This window comes from Asterias rubens, chromosome 3 (genome assembly GCF_902459465.1).
Source record: "Asterias rubens chromosome 3, eAstRub1.3, whole genome shotgun sequence".
Classification (NCBI taxonomy): Eukaryota; Metazoa; Echinodermata; class Asteroidea; order Forcipulatida; family Asteriidae; genus Asterias; species Asterias rubens.
The window spans coordinates 1,826,227-1,845,723 of NC_047064.1; the positions used below are offsets into that span (position 1 = coordinate 1,826,227).

General features: G+C 36.3%; 1 protein-coding gene across 2 annotated transcripts in view; it reads left to right on the top strand.

Annotated features, from left to right (window-relative positions):
- The window catches only part of LOC117288412 (homeobox protein Hox-A5-like), a 36,881-nt gene extending 17,970 nt beyond the window's left edge, over positions 1-18,911 (top strand). For both annotated transcript variants that reach the window (XM_033769263.1, XM_033769262.1), the window contains exons 2-3: positions 3,366-4,018; positions 18,021-18,911. In XM_033769263.1, coding sequence (XP_033625154.1) covers positions 3,544-4,018; positions 18,021-18,316 — 771 coding nt within the window. In that variant the 5' untranslated portion in view covers positions 3,366-3,543 and the 3' untranslated portion in view covers positions 18,317-18,911. The remainder of the gene's footprint in view (positions 1-3,365; positions 4,019-18,020) is intronic.
- Positions 18,912-19,497: the final 586 nt, after the last annotated feature.

Sequence of the window (19,497 nt, forward strand, 5' to 3'; positions counted from 1 at the left end):
TTTGAAAATACAAAGCATACCAGTTGCAGGATTTCCACTGTACAAGCTCCCATCCATGTATTTTGCGTGTTCGAAAATAACAGCATGTGCACCATGAACTCTGAAAGAGCAGTACCTTCCAATATACACACACGCTGTTGATACAAAACAAAAACACCTTCTTTATCAAACCCAACTGAAAGCTGTTAGACGTGCAGTTGTGCCAGCATCGAAAAGGATACAAAAGTCCAGCATATTGGTCGTCACCAGTGCATGACAAAATAAATGGCTCCAGAAGAGAACGAGGCACTGGACTGGAACCAAAACCTTTTGTCCGTGGGGCAAGATGCGCCTTTTCCCCGCCGGCAGGACAGTGATGTGTGACGGGGACAGACAACGGGCCGCTGGGCTCGGTGGTCGAACCGATGGCATTGTCTTTATATTCGGGGAATCAATGGGGGGTAGTCTGTCATGGTGTTTTGTTCAGTTGAATAAATGATAGAAAATCTGATAAATGACAAAGTAGTTGTCACTGCTGTATTTTTTATTGTTTGATTTATTTATAGTAATTGTATTGTTTGTTTGTTTTAAGTATTATACCATCAATTCCATAATTTCTCGTAATTGACTGCCGTGTCACTACAAAGGGTAAACAAAAACAGCGAACCTATACTTGTGCAAAGTTATATTGATGATATAGGCCTATTGCATCATAAGAAGAAGTGTACATTATTATACTGGCGTTATATCTATTCATTTGTTTATTTATGTAGTGTTACAAATCGGTGAACATTTCAGTTCATCAAGGTCTCTAGAGAAAACAGTAGGTTTAAAGGCTGTGGACACTATTGGTAATTACTCAAAACAATTTTTAGCATAACAAAAAACTTATTTGGTAACGAGTTGGAGAGCTGTTGATAGCACAACACATTGTGAGAAACGGCCCCCTCTGAAGTAATGTATTTTTCCATAAAGAAGTAATTGTCCACAACTTTTGATTTCAAGACCTCAGATTTAGAATATTTTGAGGTCTCGAAATCAAGCATCTGAAAGCACCAACTTCGTGTGACAAGAGTGTTTTTGTTTGTTTCTTTCATATCTCGAACTTCGACGACCAATTGAGCTCAAATTTTCACAGGTTGGTTATTTTATGCGTATGTTGAGATACACCAAGTGAGAAGACTAGTCTTTTACAATTACCAAGACTGGTCTTTTACAATTACCAACAGTGTCCAGTTTCTTTAAATACACTTGTCTTCTCCCGCGATTTTATTAAGTTTCTTGTTTGCCAATTACGAAAATCCAAACAACAGCTGAGTAACGTGATGCAACTGTCTCGAACAAACCAGTTTTTATAGTATTACTTTATTTCTCATGACCATTGGTAAAAGCTAAAAGGCTAAGTTTACCTTTTGTCTTGGGAACCGTTCCATTGATGTCATCACAATCATAATATACATTACAACTAACCTGTGAAAACTTTAGTCCAAAAGGTGCTCTCTTAATGTAAAAGAGTGAAAAACACAACTCTTCACATTTCGAGTTGTCCTTCAAATGCTCTTTAAAATAGTGGTGCTTATTTCACTCTTTTAGAGGGATTTTACTCCAGGACGGAGTGAAAAAATCACTAAAAAAGATGCAAACTTCAATCTTAAAGAGTGGGAGACCACTCGAAAAAGAGTAGTTCCCCATATGGTTCTTCAAGGAGTGCTTTTCACTCTTTTTGATTTAGAGAGCGGTCGCGATGTTGAGATAATGTGGAGCGGTTTATGTCCACGCAGGAAGAATAATTCGTAATAATAACAGGAATACAAAAGTCGGGGAAACAAATCTTTTCTTTAGATTGAACATTTTGTTGAACCGCTTTCTCTAAAATCACATTTATGATAAAGGAAGTGTTTCTCAAAATATTATACATTATCAACGTATGTGGTGCTTCAAAGTAGGCTACGGTCAAGGTATAACTTTTGAAGTAATTACCAAAGGTATAAAAACATTCATGAAATGAAGGTAGCCAAAGCGAGGCTGAGTGGCAAACTAAGTAGTCTGAACTCTTGTTGATGCATTGGGAGTCAGTGCACACTGTAGTGTCTATGTACACAAGGTATGTGAATACTGTTTATTTTGTTTAATTTTAATAATTCAAATTTACATGAGATTTGAATAAACATTAAAACTAGAAGCGTCATCCCATTACGTCATCACACTCAAAACAAAACTTTTAAATTGCATCCATGCTTATGGCGGTTAGGTTTAACCATCTCATCGTTTCAGGCACGAAGCCAGCTTTATTGTGTGTAAGGGTATGTTAGGGGGGGGGGGGGGCAAAGTAATTTTTGGGGTCTCCATTCAGGGTATCAAAGTTAAACACGTGTACTAATATGATCGAGTTTGCAGAACGCATAACTGTTGAAACATACGTTTTCACCGCCAGAGGGATACAATGCAATTTGTTACGATCGAAACTCGGCCAAGCTGGCACCGATAGCAGAAACACACCGTCCTCAATTATAAAGTAATGAGAAGAAGCAAAAAAAAAAAATAATAAAAAATGACGGCAAAACAACTTTTGGTTGGAAGCCTACAACAGCTTTCTATAATAAAGAACTATTTAAGAAACATTGAACTTCGAAATGAGATGCCCATGTAAATAATCATGATTGGGATAACATTACACTACCGAGTGTAAACTTGTTATGTGTTTTCACATGCACCATTTTGTCTTACATTTTCACTTTGCCGTCCGCATTCACGCCCGTGTGAGGGGTTATTGTGACTCCCAACCCCACCCCTTCCCATGCCAACATGCTGGCAACAACATGGTGTTGTTTGAATACAATGTTTCGTATATATGTTACACATTTGTATTTTTGTTCTTTCATTGTGGACCTTTGTTCTGAATTTTATTTTGTACTGTTATTGTTGAGACGAATAGTTATTTATGAGAAATGTATTATTGCACTTTCACTGGGCACCTACAGGTAATATCACAGAAAAGAGTTGTTGCATTTCAAATAAAACAATAATATTGTATTTTCCAACACTTCGAATAGAAGACAAGTGTACCCATCGTACACTCTTATATCGGTGACCATATAGAATGTAGATAGATATAGAGTTTGTATCTATCCTCCATTCATACACCATACTCAGTGCACAACTTGAGTTCTTCAAAATCTGAAAATTATCCATGTATGACAAAGTATACTTTACATACAGTTATTTATGAGTATTTCTTTTTATGGTTGTATCTCCATTGAGTGTGTGTCACCGAACAAAAGCCCCCACGTCATCAGTCACCTTTTAGGTGAAGGGGAAACTGTTTGTTTAGATGATTGGTTGCCTTAATCACGTGGTTTACTGTGTTTCTCTTCCGTATTTGGTAGTTGGTGCTGACCTACGTTGAGGTAAGTCGTGGTGTGCTCCATTCATCATCTAGCAGTCGGTGCTTGAGTTGATCGGGACAGCTAGACAGCCAGAGCAGCTCTTACCACGGCAGCAGTCAAGCCACTAATATCCACAAGGGTCACAAATCAAAGAGGTATAGCCCTAGCTACAAGACAGATGAGCTCTTATTTCGCACACTCGTTGTCGACGACCGCGTCAGGCGATTTCCACCATGGGTCGGATTACCCTTCCGCTGTGGCTGTGCAGGGTTACACCCATCAGGCACCCCATTACCCGGCCAACAGTACCCCTGTTAACTACAGTTACAACTACGGGACGCAGTTGGACGGGAGTTTCTACCACATGGATCGAACCCCGTCCATGGAGCCAACCGTGCCCCTAACCCACCCTCAGAGCTCGCCCGTATCCGGTGTAACGGCTACCACCACGTCGGCTTACAACCGGTGTCAGAACCAACATCAGACGGCGGCTTCGGGGGCCGCAGCCGCTGCGTCCGGGGTCTCCTGCGTGAAGATGACGAGTCAAAGTATGAGCGGAGATTGTGTCAAGTCAGCGATGAAGGGTGCACAGACAGCCCGACAACCTGAGCAGATATACCCATGGATGAGACGAATTCATTCCAACACAGCAGGTAAGTCTAATATTATCTTAAACTTTCAAATATTCGCATTAAGCTCGAAACAATTTATACAAAGTCAAGCCTGACCAAAATGATTAGTTGCAAACTAATTTGGACAAGAGTTTGAACATGGTTGATGGCCAATACCGCTGGTCATAACCTGTGTTCACCCTGTCTGTGTCCTTGCTAAAATATGGACGTTTTACCTTTTTTTTTTTTTTTTTTTTTAGGATTTGGGTACCTTTTCAAAATGTCCATAGATTTACAAAAACTTACAGTGTTTGAAGATAATGATAGTGGAAAGCTTGCCTTCAAATATTACTTACTGAGGTGCTGTAGTTTTTGAGAAATGAGTAAAACAATGTCATGAAAATACGGTTGTAAATGTTTAAAATAATTTTCGTCTCATAAGACGAAAATTATTTTCATTGTTTTACTCATTTCCCCCAAAAAACTACAGCACCTCAGCACGTAATATTTTCAGGGAAGCTTTATACTATCATTATCTTCAAACTGTGTAAGTTTAGTGTAAATCTGTGGACATTGTGTGTTTTTGTCCTACAAAAGTTACATAGACCCTTTAAACATTGTTAAATTAAACTTTATAAACATTTTCCTGTTTCTTTTTGCAAACTTGTTTTCCTGTATTTTGTTCGTTTGCTGATGTCACGTCAAGCAGAACTGAACCCATTCTTAGTTAGTCACAAACCATTTATCTAAACCTCTAGGGATATGTCTTGCTAATATGGGATTTACTTGATACATCTTTTGTTTTCCCATCATTTTTTTTGTTTTGTTTCGTTACCACTGAAATTTAATTAATAGATGGTCGACAAGAAAATGTAGCATCAACCTATTTATATTGACGAGTCGTTTGTATGCTATACCTGCTCTTTATTGCACATTCAAAATTGTAGCTCAGATTCAGCCATTGTGGAATTATTAAAGCAAAAATAATTTGATTTAATTTAATGATTAATCTTTTGGAGAAACAAACGAAGATAATGTTGTCCCTACTAACATAAATGGGAGGGGGGTAATCACAATAATTATAACGAGTGGCTTAACAATGCCTGTTAGGTTTCTCTTCATAAATCAACCCACGTACCAAATCATTATGTATACGACACATCATCGCAGGCAAATACTCCAGCTATTCATTGAATTATATCAACTTCAATTTGGCTAAAATCCTCTAATTTGCATCAATACAGCCCCTTTAGTTAATTGTAATTTAAATGTTTGCTTTTGTCTGATTCCATTGTTGTGAGAAACATGTGCGTAACCAGAGCATTGGATACAAACCACCGAAGCATGACTTCACTGATAGGCATATTATGTATTCTGTAACAGCAAGTTTTAAAGACAATGGCGCAACTCAAATAATAACAAATTGGTTTGTGGTAGGTTTTGTCTCATGAGAAAACATTCCTTACTTTCACAAATAGTTGGAAACGAAGACGTACAGGTTAGCCATGTATGTTAATATAATTGTAAAGAAGAAATTTCACAGACAACATTTTCTGTAATTTTGTTTTTTGTTTGACAACATTCCTAAAAAGTATTCGGCAATATATGTTGTTTAACAATCAAACCTCGACATTGATGGACATTTTCGAGTTGTCGTGCATGAACTTAAGGCACCAAATTGAAAGTGAGTTGACCGCAATTCATGCGGTATAAATGGGGAAATAACTTCACTACAAACAAATATTACACATATAAATCAATAAATAATGAAAATAATGAAATCCATGCGATACCTTTAAACTTTGCATGGCGCCCATTGCCTTTGGCAATCCAAATAAATGTATACATTAAACAAAATATTAGACAGCAGCAACAGTTGTCTTGCATAACATGAAAGGTATTTAAAACAAATGCCTTTGAGCAAAATATTTTGAAAAACAAACAATTATATAAATATTAAAATAAAGTTTCCGGTGCCACGCATTTTATGTAAATTTTTTGTCTCGTGTTTTTAGATAATTATTTTTTCTTAATTCATTCATTCAATTCATTCGTTTATTAATTCAATTAGGTTTATTAAAAATATCACAAAATACACGACATAAGTTCCAAAGACTTTAAATTGGCTTGTTTACATGTTCACATCATAATTGTTAGATGCTCTGCAGAATAATTATAATGACAATTACAACACATGTTATTTAGCCGTTACCCTAACACCGATGTGTGTAAGCACTGTACTCAATATTTTTTTTCCGAGTTCCGGAGACAACAACAAAAACCAGGCATATAACTCGGTGGGATTCGAACCCACGACCTTTGCAAATATATAGCATACGTATTACAAACTACCGAGAAAGCCCGGTAGCTAGAGGCAGTTGGAATCCTGCATACGGCGAGAACCGCAACGATTTAAATAAATATTAAAATTGGTTTTTACCCATATACAGCGATGTTTAATAGCACTGTATACTCAGTGCTTTCCCGAATCCTGTGAACATCACATGCATATTACTCGGGTGGGATTCGAACCCACGACCCCTGTGATTCTAGAGCAGTGTCTTACCAACTAGACTACCGATATTGCCTGGTAGATAGAGGAAGTTCGAATCCCATGTTTTATAATAGATGTAATGAAATCCCACTTGAGAGATGCCTGTGATTTTGTTTCACAGAGCTGTGGAAAGTACCGAGTATACAGTGCTTATACACATCGGTGTATAAAGATACAACCAAAATAATATATTCCTCAATGCAAATACAAATCTTGTTGTATACCATAATGACAAAACCCCCATAAACTTTGATTTTTATTATTTCGCCCGTTAATCAGATACTATGTCAATACACAACGTAACTTGCACCTGCATGTGCCTAAAACAGGTGACAGAGCTTTTTATGTAACTTTACCACAAAGCCAACAATACTACGGCACATAACCTTTCTCAAAGTGCACTCACTTCTCTGACTCTGAGGTATTACCGTGATGGTCAAACCCATGGCCAACGGTCCGACTCTCAAGAGTTATTTGTATGAATAATTTCGATGTATAAAATATTTCATTAATAAGACTAGTATTAGTCACTGTGATATTATCTCAAAAAGGAGGCTTACACTTTTTAGATGGCAAATCCCAAGAAACTTCAGTTATAAGACAGACTTTGTAATTGAAGCTTTAACAGATGAGAGATAGGGGGGGGGGGGGGGAGAAACGTCATACACGTTCAGAATCGGGTTGCCGATCCCTTAAAGACACTGAATACTGTTGGTAATTGTCAAAGACCAGTCTTCTCACTTGGTGTATCTCAACATATGCGCAAAATAACAAACCTGTGCAAATTTGAGCTCAATTGACGTAAAAGTTGCGAGATAATGTAAGAAAAAACACCCTTGTCCCACGAAGTTGTTGTGCTTCAGATGCTTGGTAAAATTACTTCTTTCTTGAAAACTACGTTACTTCAGAGGGAGCTGTTCCTCACAATGTTTTATACCATCAACCTCTCCCCATTACTCGGTACCAAGTAAGTTTTTATGCTAACAATTAGTTGGATAATTACCAATAGTGTCCACTGCCTTTAAGAGTCTATATATTAGGCTGGAGAAGAAAAAAACTGACGGTTTAATATGGCTTGGAATTCGTTTACTCGCAATATCAATTTATGAATGTTCTCCATGAACTGGACCATAGGGTTCACCTTTTTATCGTTCAAGGAGAGGGGGGGGGGGGGGCTCACATTAGTGATGACACAACAAATCTAATACCAATTAAATACAAAAGGTTTTGAGGAATCAGCTGCTATTTGTCAAAGGACTTCAGGTCGTAGGTCGGCTTTAACGTATCCGTTTAGCCAATACAGTAAGCCATGCGTAACAGCAGCTTGATTGTGACTTTACAACTAATCTCAATAATAAACTATGATGATGATGATGAAATTAATTATTATTGTTATTATTATGATGTTATTGTTATTGTAATTTCGATTCAATGCACTTGAGTTTGCTCCATATGGCGTTTGAATTGAGACAGCTGATTTTAAAATCTGATTTGATTATAAAATAATAGCTGAATACTTTATGTAGAAAGCATGCATCCTTTATAAAACACGGTGGATCATTTATCATGTCTTATCAGCAGATTACACAAATTAATAATGATATTGTTTTAGAGTAAACGACATTATGTGTATTGATACAAATAAGTTATTGTTTTTGTTTTGCCCAATTTGTTAACCAGTGATGAAGTCAATGGTTTTATCAAATTTCCGAATACACTCAGTTTATTCTAAACTCCAGGATTTTAATGTTAGCCCTATTTTGAGTCATATGGCGGATAGTTCTTTCTTTTGTTTACCGCTTCGAATTGGACAATGAACACGATTTTCAAACCCCGCTCCAGGCAGAACAACTCGAAGGTTCACTTCAAGACACTGGACACCTGATGTATCTCAGCATATGCATAAAATAACAAACCTGTGAAAATTTGAGCTCAATTGGTCGTCAAAGTTGTGAGATAATAATGGCAGAAAAAAACCTTTTTGCACAACTCGTGTGCTTTCAGATGCTTGATTTCGAGAACTCAAAATCCAATAATGAGGTATCGAAATCAAATTCAAATATTTTAGTGAGACATTATTTCTTTCTCAAAAACTATACGCTACTTCAGAGGGAGCTGTTTCTCACACTATTTTATATTATTAACAGCTCTCCATTACTCGTTACCAATTCAGGTTTCATGCTAATAATTATTTTGAGTAATTATTAATAGTGTCCAGTGCCTTTAATATAAATATAATAATTATGAATTATGAACTCCATATGTTTACATTGTTCGTGTTTGAAATCGTATATTCAATTCATTATTTGTATATTGTATACACAGCCACCTTTAATTTACTGTCCTGGGTCTATTACAATGTAACGGTCATATGTTGTTAAATGAATATTCATATCTGCCCGTGGCAGTCAGACTATGGTACATCTGTGTATTGTCATCCTGGTCAATATAAAGTCTTGTTTGTCAGAGATTACTCGTGCAAACTTTACTTTTTTAGAAACATATTTTCGAAGTGAAGTTTCTGACTAAGAGAATCCCTCAATCAAAATTGTAGCAATAACACTTTAAGGCAGTGGACACTTTTGGTAAATAAATTACTCAAAAACAATTATTAGCATAAAACCTTCCTTGGCAACGAGTAATGGGGAGCTGTTTGTAAAACATTGTGAGAAAGACTCCCTCTAAAGTAATGTAGTTTTCGAGAAGGAAGCAATTTTCCACGAATTTGATTTCGAGACCTCATAATATAGTTAGATTTTGAGGTCTCGAAATCAAACATCTAAAATCACACGGCTTCGTGTGACAAGGGTGTTTTTTTCTTTCATTATTAGCTCGCAACTTCGACGACCGATTGTGCTTAAACTGTCACAGGTTTGTTATTGTATGCATATGTTGATATACACAAACTCTGAAGGCCAATCTTTAACAATTACCTATAGTGCCTTTAATATACACGCACGAAGTAAAATGTAGCATGAATCACATGTATCGTTAGAATTATGTGGTGTTGGATATCATTGAAATACCTGAATCCATTTTTGTTGTCTCAATTTCAAACTAGACGTTTGTTTTAGAAGAAAACAAAATCACCAAATCACCTGCTTTACGCGGCATGTCATGAGTGGGCCTTCAGACTTCCGTGGTCGCCTGTAATGAACTTTTATGAACGTGTTCAATTTTTCATTTATGAATCTCAATACATTATTTTGATTTCAATAAGTTGAACCTGTACAATAATTAAACTTACATTAGCTGAATTGTTCAGTATTATAGCAGTGTATAATTTGCACATGTAAAGATAAGATCAGATTATACGATATGTGTATACTATCATCTAGTCACAACCCCCAAAATGACGGGGGGTGGGGGGTGCATTTATACCACACTACCAAAGCTAACTATTCATATCAAAGGCCACTGTTGTATTTTAGTACACAATACCCAATGACCCGCTGCACAGAAAGGTATTCATACGTTCAAGACTATAACGATTGCATTCCACTTCACTCGCATTTATTAGTCAAATTCAAACCTCGTTTCATCATACAGCGGAACATTATTCAGATAAATAGCTCATTAATCCTTGAAAATACATACCCACTAACCCATCCGACGTAATAAATGACACATAATCAACCGTTTAATTGCCAACTTCGTTAAAATTGGGCAGCCATCCCTTAGCACGATGATGATGTGTGCACAGAGCAGTGCGGGGGTATAAACATCTTTAGCGGACTGCCAGCGCGAGGTCACCGGGTCGAGAGACACGCAGGCCCCGCTGGCGTTTACGACTACACATCACACTTAGAACACAATGCCCGTAGTATCAGAGAAGCGATCGTGTGTAATGGATTACGTATACCTCGTGCATCCTCAAGAGACGTGCATCTTGTTGTGTGTGTGGTGTGTGTGGAAATGTTGCCTATTACTCTATTGAATCACCGTAAATCTGAAATGAAAATGAAGTTTGCGTTTGAAAGGGAGGGTGTACCTTTGGTAATAAGGCCTACTCCAAAAGTTAATGATTATGAAAAGTTAGGAAACACTGCAGCTGTTGATAATGTGCAAAATTTTGAAAAACATTTTCCTTAAAAAAAAAAAAAAAAAAAACTTACAAGTAGAGAAACGTTTCTGCAAAAAAAAAAAAAAAAAAAAAAAAAAAAGAGATTACTCGTCCTGCGTGGCCATACCGCTCCAGATTTTCAATGATATATCAAAATGCTCTTACATTTTTAAATTACCGCAGTTTAGTTTTAGCGTATCCTTGCCTTCAAGCTGATACCATGCCGTCGTGGTAAATACATTTGTACAATACTGGCAAATTGCCAAACTGTTCTTGTTAGGGAAAAAATAAAATAAAAAAATATTGAATCAAATTACGAGAGGATTTTTCATTGTTGTTATATTTTAACCATTTTAACCATCTGTAAACCTATCTTCTTTTTTTTTTTTTTTTGGGGGGGGGGGGGCAGAAACTATTCTCCTATACAGTCAGCATTCTTCAGTCTAGAGCCTGCACATACTACTCTGAAAGCCCTCATGAACAAATTATATAGTGACTTACGAGCTGACTCGCAAGACACTGTTTTCCATTCAATTCTGACAAACGTGACATGCTACAACAGTAGTTGACATGTTACAACAGTACAATGATAAAGTTTGGCCCAAAATGATAAGAACTAATAAATAATTGAATAATTCAAATGCTACCTTTATTAGACAACATATATTTGTTGTGGTTCCTTTTTAAATTAATAACTATTGCAAAACCAAATCGTGAGCGTTAGTAGACGCTTTGACTATTTCATTATTAAATTTCATTGGTCCATTTTTGTTTGTTTCGGCCTAACACAATTACTTAGTTATCAATGATACACATAAATCTACCAGTAACATTAAAGACACTGTACACTATTGGTAATTGTCAAAGACTTCTCACTAGGTGTATCTCAACATATGCATAAACTAGCAATACCTGTGGAAATGTGAGCTCAATTGGTGGTCGAAGTTGCGAGATAATAATGAAAGAAAAGAAAAAACACCCTTGTCACACGTAGTTGTTTGCCTTCAGATGCTTGATTTCGAGACCTCAAATTCTAAATCTGAGGTCTCAAATTCGTGGAAAATTACTTCTTTTTCGAAATCTACATCACTTCAGAGGGAGCCGTTTCTCACAATGTATTATACTATCAACCTCTCTCCATCATTCGTTACCAATAAAGGTTTTATGCTAATAATTATTTTGAGTAATTACCAATAGTGTCCACTGCCTTTAACCGAAACGCTAATCAAATGAATAGTCACTTGAGCCAGTTAATGACATTTTTGAAGCATTGACAGATAATCTCTGCTGCACAAAATCAAGCTCAAAATTGTCATCCCTAAAAAAAATATGCTATTAATTATGTATACAATCTAAACTAACTGACAATACAAGGCAATCAAAGAGCAATAGATAATTTTTTGGTAATTCAAATTTTAGTTATTGCCTAAAACTATTTGATTTTTATAGATATGACCTTTTCTCCGGAATATCCCCGGCTAAGGAAAGCTCTTCCTTTGTATTGTATTGGCATGAAACTCACCTCTTCTAAATATGAACTATAATAAGGAATGTATGGCCGCCTCTTTAAACCAACGTTTTTAATTGAGCTGTAATATGTGTGTGTATGTTTTGTCTTGTTTTTAAACGGTCACATTTCAAGGCAATTTAGATTGTATGTTATAGTGAGATGGGTCTGTCTCCGGACGAGATAAATTTATTTTCGATGCCAGCAGGGTTAGGCAAATCAAGTCATGTTTTTTTGCCATTATATTGTTTTTGTGGGTGTCGTCTGGTAGCTGCTATTTGTATTTCTCTGTTGGCCTTAAAGACGTATCCCAATACGGTGGTTTTGGCCACTGGCCTGGTGAATGGTGACCAGATATTTCCCTAAACTAACACACATGACAAGCTCTTTTTTTCAATAATGTATTCTTTAAAAAATGTCAAATAATATTACAAACCACCAGATAAACTTACTTGGTAAATCCTTTACAATATTATGTTGTGGGTCGTTAATTATGTCTATCAACATGACGCAACAAGCCTTTTAAAATAATGTTATTCATTATTGACATTGCTCAAAACTGGTTGAAATCCATGGTCAAGTGAAAATGTATGAAATGGTGTGCTTATAAATTTAATTAAATTAAATTAAATTAAATTTAACTCAATACAATCCAATATGACGTTAACTCCATATTCTTTTTGGAAAATAGTTCCATATGAGAGTATCAGAATATAGAACAGGTAACAAATCAAAAGTGCACAAAGTATACAACATTAATAATAGCGTTAAAGCAAATAATAAATAAATAACTAGGAATGATACAGGAGCCCAATCATTCGGATGAATATCCCCTCCAGTGTTGTACCTTCCCTCCATACAATATTGCCAAGAACTGTTGTGGACTATTTCTAAACACGTGTATAGACGGAGGCAATTAGCACCAAACCGGACGGCTTTTGTGCTGGCACTTCAATCCTAAAGAAAGAGAGCCCAACCAAGTAAATAACTGGAAAAGGTTTTTCATGAATGGCGTAATAATTATTTATACAAAGCCTTTCCAGTTTGTAACTCCAGTGATGGTTGATGCGCTGTGTAATCATCACGATTGTAAAAGAAATGTAGTCAACAAAAAGCCATGTCAAGATGATGCATCGGTGATCGTTCGAAGCTTGATAATTTTGTCCACATTCATCATGTAGGAATTTTAGTCCATTCTATGTTTTTTTATTTCCAATTGTTGTACCTTCCTCTCATCGCTGCGGTGTTGTGTTGTGGGTGAAGTTTTTTGTTTTCAATAGTCTGGTTTTGCTTGTGTTTTAATGATTTATATTGTGTGATTCTAAAATGTTTCAGTGCAATCACCTTTTTATATTGTATAATTATATTTTTATCGTTGGCAGGGGTCTGGATTTACACATCTTTTGATGACAGATTTATACTTTTGTTTTAACCTTGACAGCCCCTGTACAACTTGTAACTATTGTGTATGTCTAAAGTTTTTAAATAAATAAATAATGTACTTCTCTTATATACTCCGAATATTTCACATGACAAAACAAATGTATTCTGTAAAAAACAAGAAAGGGTTAAACTTGCCCATTGAAAGTTTTTATTTTAGGAATCACCGTCAACATTTTGACTCCCATAAATGGCCGACCGTGTTAGTCGACGATGTAAAAAGAAATCCACGCAATTTCGAGGCATATTTGTGTAGATCATTGTATTCTACTTTTACAATATCTTTCTAACCATATGTATTTTATAACAAACGGTTACAGAACGCTTTTCAAAGACCAACTCGACCGATCCAAGGCAACGTATTCCTTTAACTAATTGTATAATTATTTCCTTAACAAGTTGGAGTATAGTCGTTATGGAAACATCATTTGAAACAGGGAAGCGTTACTGACATTCACACTTCTCAGTTTGCGTATTCCTGTTACCGATTATTATTTCTCCGTGGACATAATCAGTTCGAAAGACACAACAACATCACCCATTCCGTTCTTTCTGGTCGTTGACTTTGGTTCTAATATTATGTTAATGCTTCAAAGTTACTGTTGGGAATTACGGACAGAGGAAAGAACGGAGAAAAGGAAGTACGGAAAAACAGCAATATGTTTTTGTGTACAAGCAAATGGCAAAGTTTACCAGATTTTCTAATTTCATGGCCAGCTCTTCGTTTTGTTGTAGTTAGCGTCCACTCTGCATGAAACACACGATGTTAATTTAGTAAGAGCTTTATTTATTTATATGACACCTCTGCTTGTTGCAACGGTGTCTTGTGATGATTTCCTTTACTCTTTACATTGGGTGCACTTTCTCGATTGAACGTTGCTGGAATAAGATGGGGTTACTTCTTGTCTTGAGATTCGAATTAGTGTGTGTTGATTTATAAACAAACTTGGTAGACGGGACAGCTAAGGCGAAGCTGTCAGGGGAAATGCACTTTTAAGATCAGGATTGAGTTGATCTTAACTTGGTTGTAGTGTGCCGCGGTAAAAATATACACGAACATGGAACTAATTTTAATCAAGGACCCCCCCCCCCCCGAAAAAAAAAAAAAAAAAAAAAAAAAAAGGCTAAGATTGTATATCAATCTTTATTGGAAAGCCAATTTGACGTTGCAATATCAATTATGGTGTATTCGTTTATTCGTGATATCTTTATCGATTGTTGTCTCGAGGAAAATTCCTGTCTGGAATTCTGTCAAAGTCAATAAAATATATATTTTTTTAAGACCGGACAATGGTCTTTTAAATTACCGCAAAGAAACCGAAGTCCCGGCAGGGTACACGATCGTTTTACAATACAAAACATAAATATTTGTCACAGTGTTTATGAAATTTTTAATGATTTGATTTTACTCATTGAATAGTATACAACGGAGTACACTTCAACATTCCTAATATCTAACAATATTTCTCATACTGTTGATAGTATCCCTTTCATCGAAATGCCTTGAACGTCGTGGAGCAATTATTTATGATCTTGTTTGATAGTGTTGTTATGTTTTTATTTTGGTGAAAACTTGCCTCATTTTGTCTCAACCACCTAAGTGAGATAATGTGTACATCATTGCATCAGCATGCATGCACAACCCACAGCACACACTCTGAGACTGTAAGTGTTCCTCAGGAATTGTGTAAACTATAACCTTGTTTTCGTGGGACAGATTCCTGTAAACATTATCAACGCGCAATCACGACCCGTTAGAGTGGTGGGGTCTCATCTTCACATCACAGTCAGGATGTATTTTCACCAGTCACAAATTAGATAAATATACAAGTTCAATCGACACGTCCATGGATGAGTTTAACTTAGGTAGATGGGGATACATCAGAGTGCATAGAGTACAATGATGGTTAGGGATAATGGTGTCACGATTCACGCTCACCTCTATTCTTTAAATGCAATGATAATTATTTTGTTTTAAACATGACGATAATTTGGAGGTACACACCAAAGGATTTGCATTGTTAATTTCTGTTTTATATTATTATTCAGACGTCTGTACTTCATCATAGAAGGAATTATTTTAGATCGAATGATCTTTTAAACATAATTCACTTTTTACGTTTTATTTGTATTGAAGGTTGTGATTGTTCGAACAAGTCATTTGTGTGATGCCACATAGTTGATTTGTCTGTCTGTTTGATGTTTTTTTTCCTCTCTTTTTTATTACAGAGTTGTCATCTTTTCAAACTCTAATGTTTGTTTTTGTTTCTTTATTTTCTCTCCCTAATAAACACAAACAATTTATATATGAAAAAGTGCAGTACAACTTATCTGAATTTGTCAACCCATTCGAGCCTTGTTATACAATAATGGGTGTATTGGCAATGTTGGTATGTTGATTAATTGTGGTTTTTTTTTTACGTAGAGGAACCAATTAAACAAACTATATACAAATATATAAATCATTCTGAAATTATTTTAGATGTGATACAAATTATGGGCAATAATGGGCAAGTGAATCGCTTAGCTCTATTCTCTAGATAAACATAAAAGCATGACATCCAATAATTACCAATGATTAATTATAGCTGACGAGGTGGACAATCGGTTTAATCGTGAGGATCAACTATTTAATTTATTATTTTGTAACTGTTGAAGTGAAATTTTCACGCATAATTAACCGTGAAAACAGTTATTTGTCAAACGGTAATAATGTTTTATGTCACCTAGTTTCAAAGGCTTTTGTTTGCTTCAATTGTGTCCGTACGTGAGTTATGGTACCTGTATACAATAATATTTATACAAAAGTGCGATGTCCCCATTTATATTAAATATATTTTTAACAACAAAATATCCACCCTGAGTGTTCAGGGCGCAGTAAAAAAAAAAAAAAAAAAAAAAAAAAAAAAAAAAACCTATACAAACTAGTAATGTTACTAATTAAAGTGGGTTTTGAAAGAGTTTTGCATCTGTGAAAAAACGACTAAACGAATCCTCTTCACTTGTTACGGTTTTAAATAATGTTGTGGAAGAAAAGAACATTATATAACCAACATGTATAAAGCTCAATTAATTTCACAGACAGTAACTTGGTTAAACCTCAAATACAAAGTTTGTCCTGCAGTTACTGCCAGACAATTAATTTATTGGACAGTACCTGTCATTGCTAATCAAATCTGAGAACGTCTACCCCTCTCCCAATCTTCAAGGTACCGTCTTAAAACCGGATCTTATGATTTCCTAATTTCTCAACTTTGGTTTCCTGTGTCTGACTTGGACACTTAATCTTACACATAACTTGTATTGCAGTGGTATGCGATGGCTTTAGTAGGGAGGGAGCTCATGGGGGCCATTGCTGACTTTCTCGGGGCACTCCTTGAGGAATTTGCGGTGTCAGGTTTGGCACTCCTCAGAGAAACTTACTCACGTCATGTCCGGTGAAATTCTGAGTAAAAAAATGACAATTGTCAAGTCATTATTTAAAGCAAAAACAAAAAAAAGGGAAATACTTCACACAAGTTGCCATGTTGATTGGCTCACAATGTTTTGCTAAATATGTCAAGTGTTTACCCATATTAAAACATTAAATTGGATGGATTTGAACAAGTTATAAACTTCATTAAAGGCATTGCACGGAAACATCTGCCAAAATAATGTTTAATAAAACAAACACAAATTAATTTTTGAAGGGATCATGATATTATTATGAGAAAATTGGTCACGAAATTAACCTTTAAGGAAAGAAACAAGTTGAATTAAACTACAACACTAACAGCCGAATTTGTCGCATTCGTGTGGTCAGTTTATCTTTTTCTGGTGGTGAAAAACCTCTCCTCGCTAAAAGTTAATCGACTATAAATTAATTCATTTTAAAATAAATGTCAATGCCTCTATGGCAATTGTCAATTGTAAATACCACTGCATTTAATGTTACATTTGGTGATGGATCGATTGGTGATGTATAGCATCAAGTAAAAAGCCCCCCACCCCCTCGCCCCCATAACCGGAACAATCTGACAATCACACAACTCAAATGTCAAAAGTAAAAGTTTCTTTATATTTATCAGCATTTTGAAAAGCCATGCGCAAAACAAAATGCCAGATTATCTGCTCGTTGTGCAATATTTAGCTGGTTTTTCGTCACCAAACATCATAATAAAAGCGGTGTTTTTTTTTGGGTGAAGAAAGGCACCGGACTGGAGACAGCAGAGCTATGGGCAGCAATGTAAGAGATATCACAGTATGGGGACACCAACCGAAAATATACATCAAGTAAACAAAATATTGTGTGTCTAACCAGATTTAGAGAAGTCCCACTATACCTCGTTCTTCATTTAAGTACAACTGGCGTACCAATGGTACCCCGATTCAGATTAGTGTGTGTTTTTACAGGTCATTTCCAATTGAGAATGACATCGATATGGAGCCAAATAATCCTTAAAACTTAATTCATGTTCATTATCATTTTGTTTTTCTCCAGGTAACCAGACGAATGGTCTTGAGCCCAGTAAACGATCACGCACAGCGTACACGCGGTACCAGACACTCGAGCTTGAAAAGGAATTCCATTTCAACCGCTACCTCACAAGACGGCGTCGCATCGAGATTGCTCATGCGCTCGGTCTTACCGAACGCCAAATCAAAATCTGGTTCCAGAACAGGCGAATGAAATGGAAGAAAGAGCATAATGTTAAGAGTATCTCCCAGTTAATGAGCCAGGAGGCGGCCGCGGCTGCAGCAGCAGCCGCGGCAGCCGACCACCAGTCGATGCGCTGACTACACTCGTCAGTGCCTCCTAGTCGGACTAAGTACCAACTCGACCTAAGCTGAAGTTAAGTCACGCCGTGTTTGACCCACACGTAACTCGAGGTAACTTTCCATACACTGGACAAATGGAACTTAAGGAACAATTCTGATAAGAACATGGAACATTTATGTCGGGTGTTTGTTCCGTTGGGAATGAGGAAAGAAGGCCAGACGAAGGGAGAGCATTTATTTTGTAGATTTTCGCTGTGAATATTTCGCCTCATGTAATACATCTGTTTTTATCATTATTTATTAGTGACTGTTGGACTTGTCATTTATATAGGTACCGTTCAATTTCTTATTATTGTGCAGTATTTTTGCCCGAATTGTTACAAAAACTGATTTGAATTGGTTGCGTTTTGTGCAATAATTGAGCGCCCGAGTTATCAAATAATAATATTCACACTCAAGGACTAGTATCTTCTTCGAGATATGTGAATGAAGTCTGTGAGCCAGGTGGTCACGACATTTTTTCCGGTGGGATACAACCCTCTTTTAACGGCACTGGACACTATGTAATTAGGCCTACTTAAAGCCAGTGGACACTATTGGTAATTGTCAAAGACCAGTCTTCTCACTTGGTGTATCTCAACATATGCATAAAATAACAAACCTGTGAAAATTTGAGCTCGAATGGTCGTCGGAGTTGCGAGATAATAATGAAAGAAAAAACACCCATGTCACACGAAGTTGTGTGCTTTCAGATGCTTGATTTCGAGACCTCAAATTCTAAACTTGAGGTCTCGAAATCAAATTCGTGGAGAATTACTTCTTTCTCGAAAACTACTCCACTTCAGAGGGAGCCGTTTCTCACAATGTTTTATCTTACCAACCTCTCCCCATTACTCGTTCCCAAGTAAGGTTTTATGCTAATAATTACTTTGAGTAATTACCAAAAGTGTCTCCACTGCCTTTAAAACAAAACTGAATTGGTAACGGGCAATGGAGAGCTGTTGATAATATAATAACATTGTGAGAAACGCCCCTCTGAAATAACGTGTTGTAAAGAGGTAATTTCTCACTAAAACAAAATCAACAATTCATCTGAATCCGTTTAGTATCGATCTGAAAGCACACAACGTACTGCAACAAGGGTGTTTTTTTTTCTTTCATTATTCTCTTGCAACTTCGATGACCAATTGAACCAACAT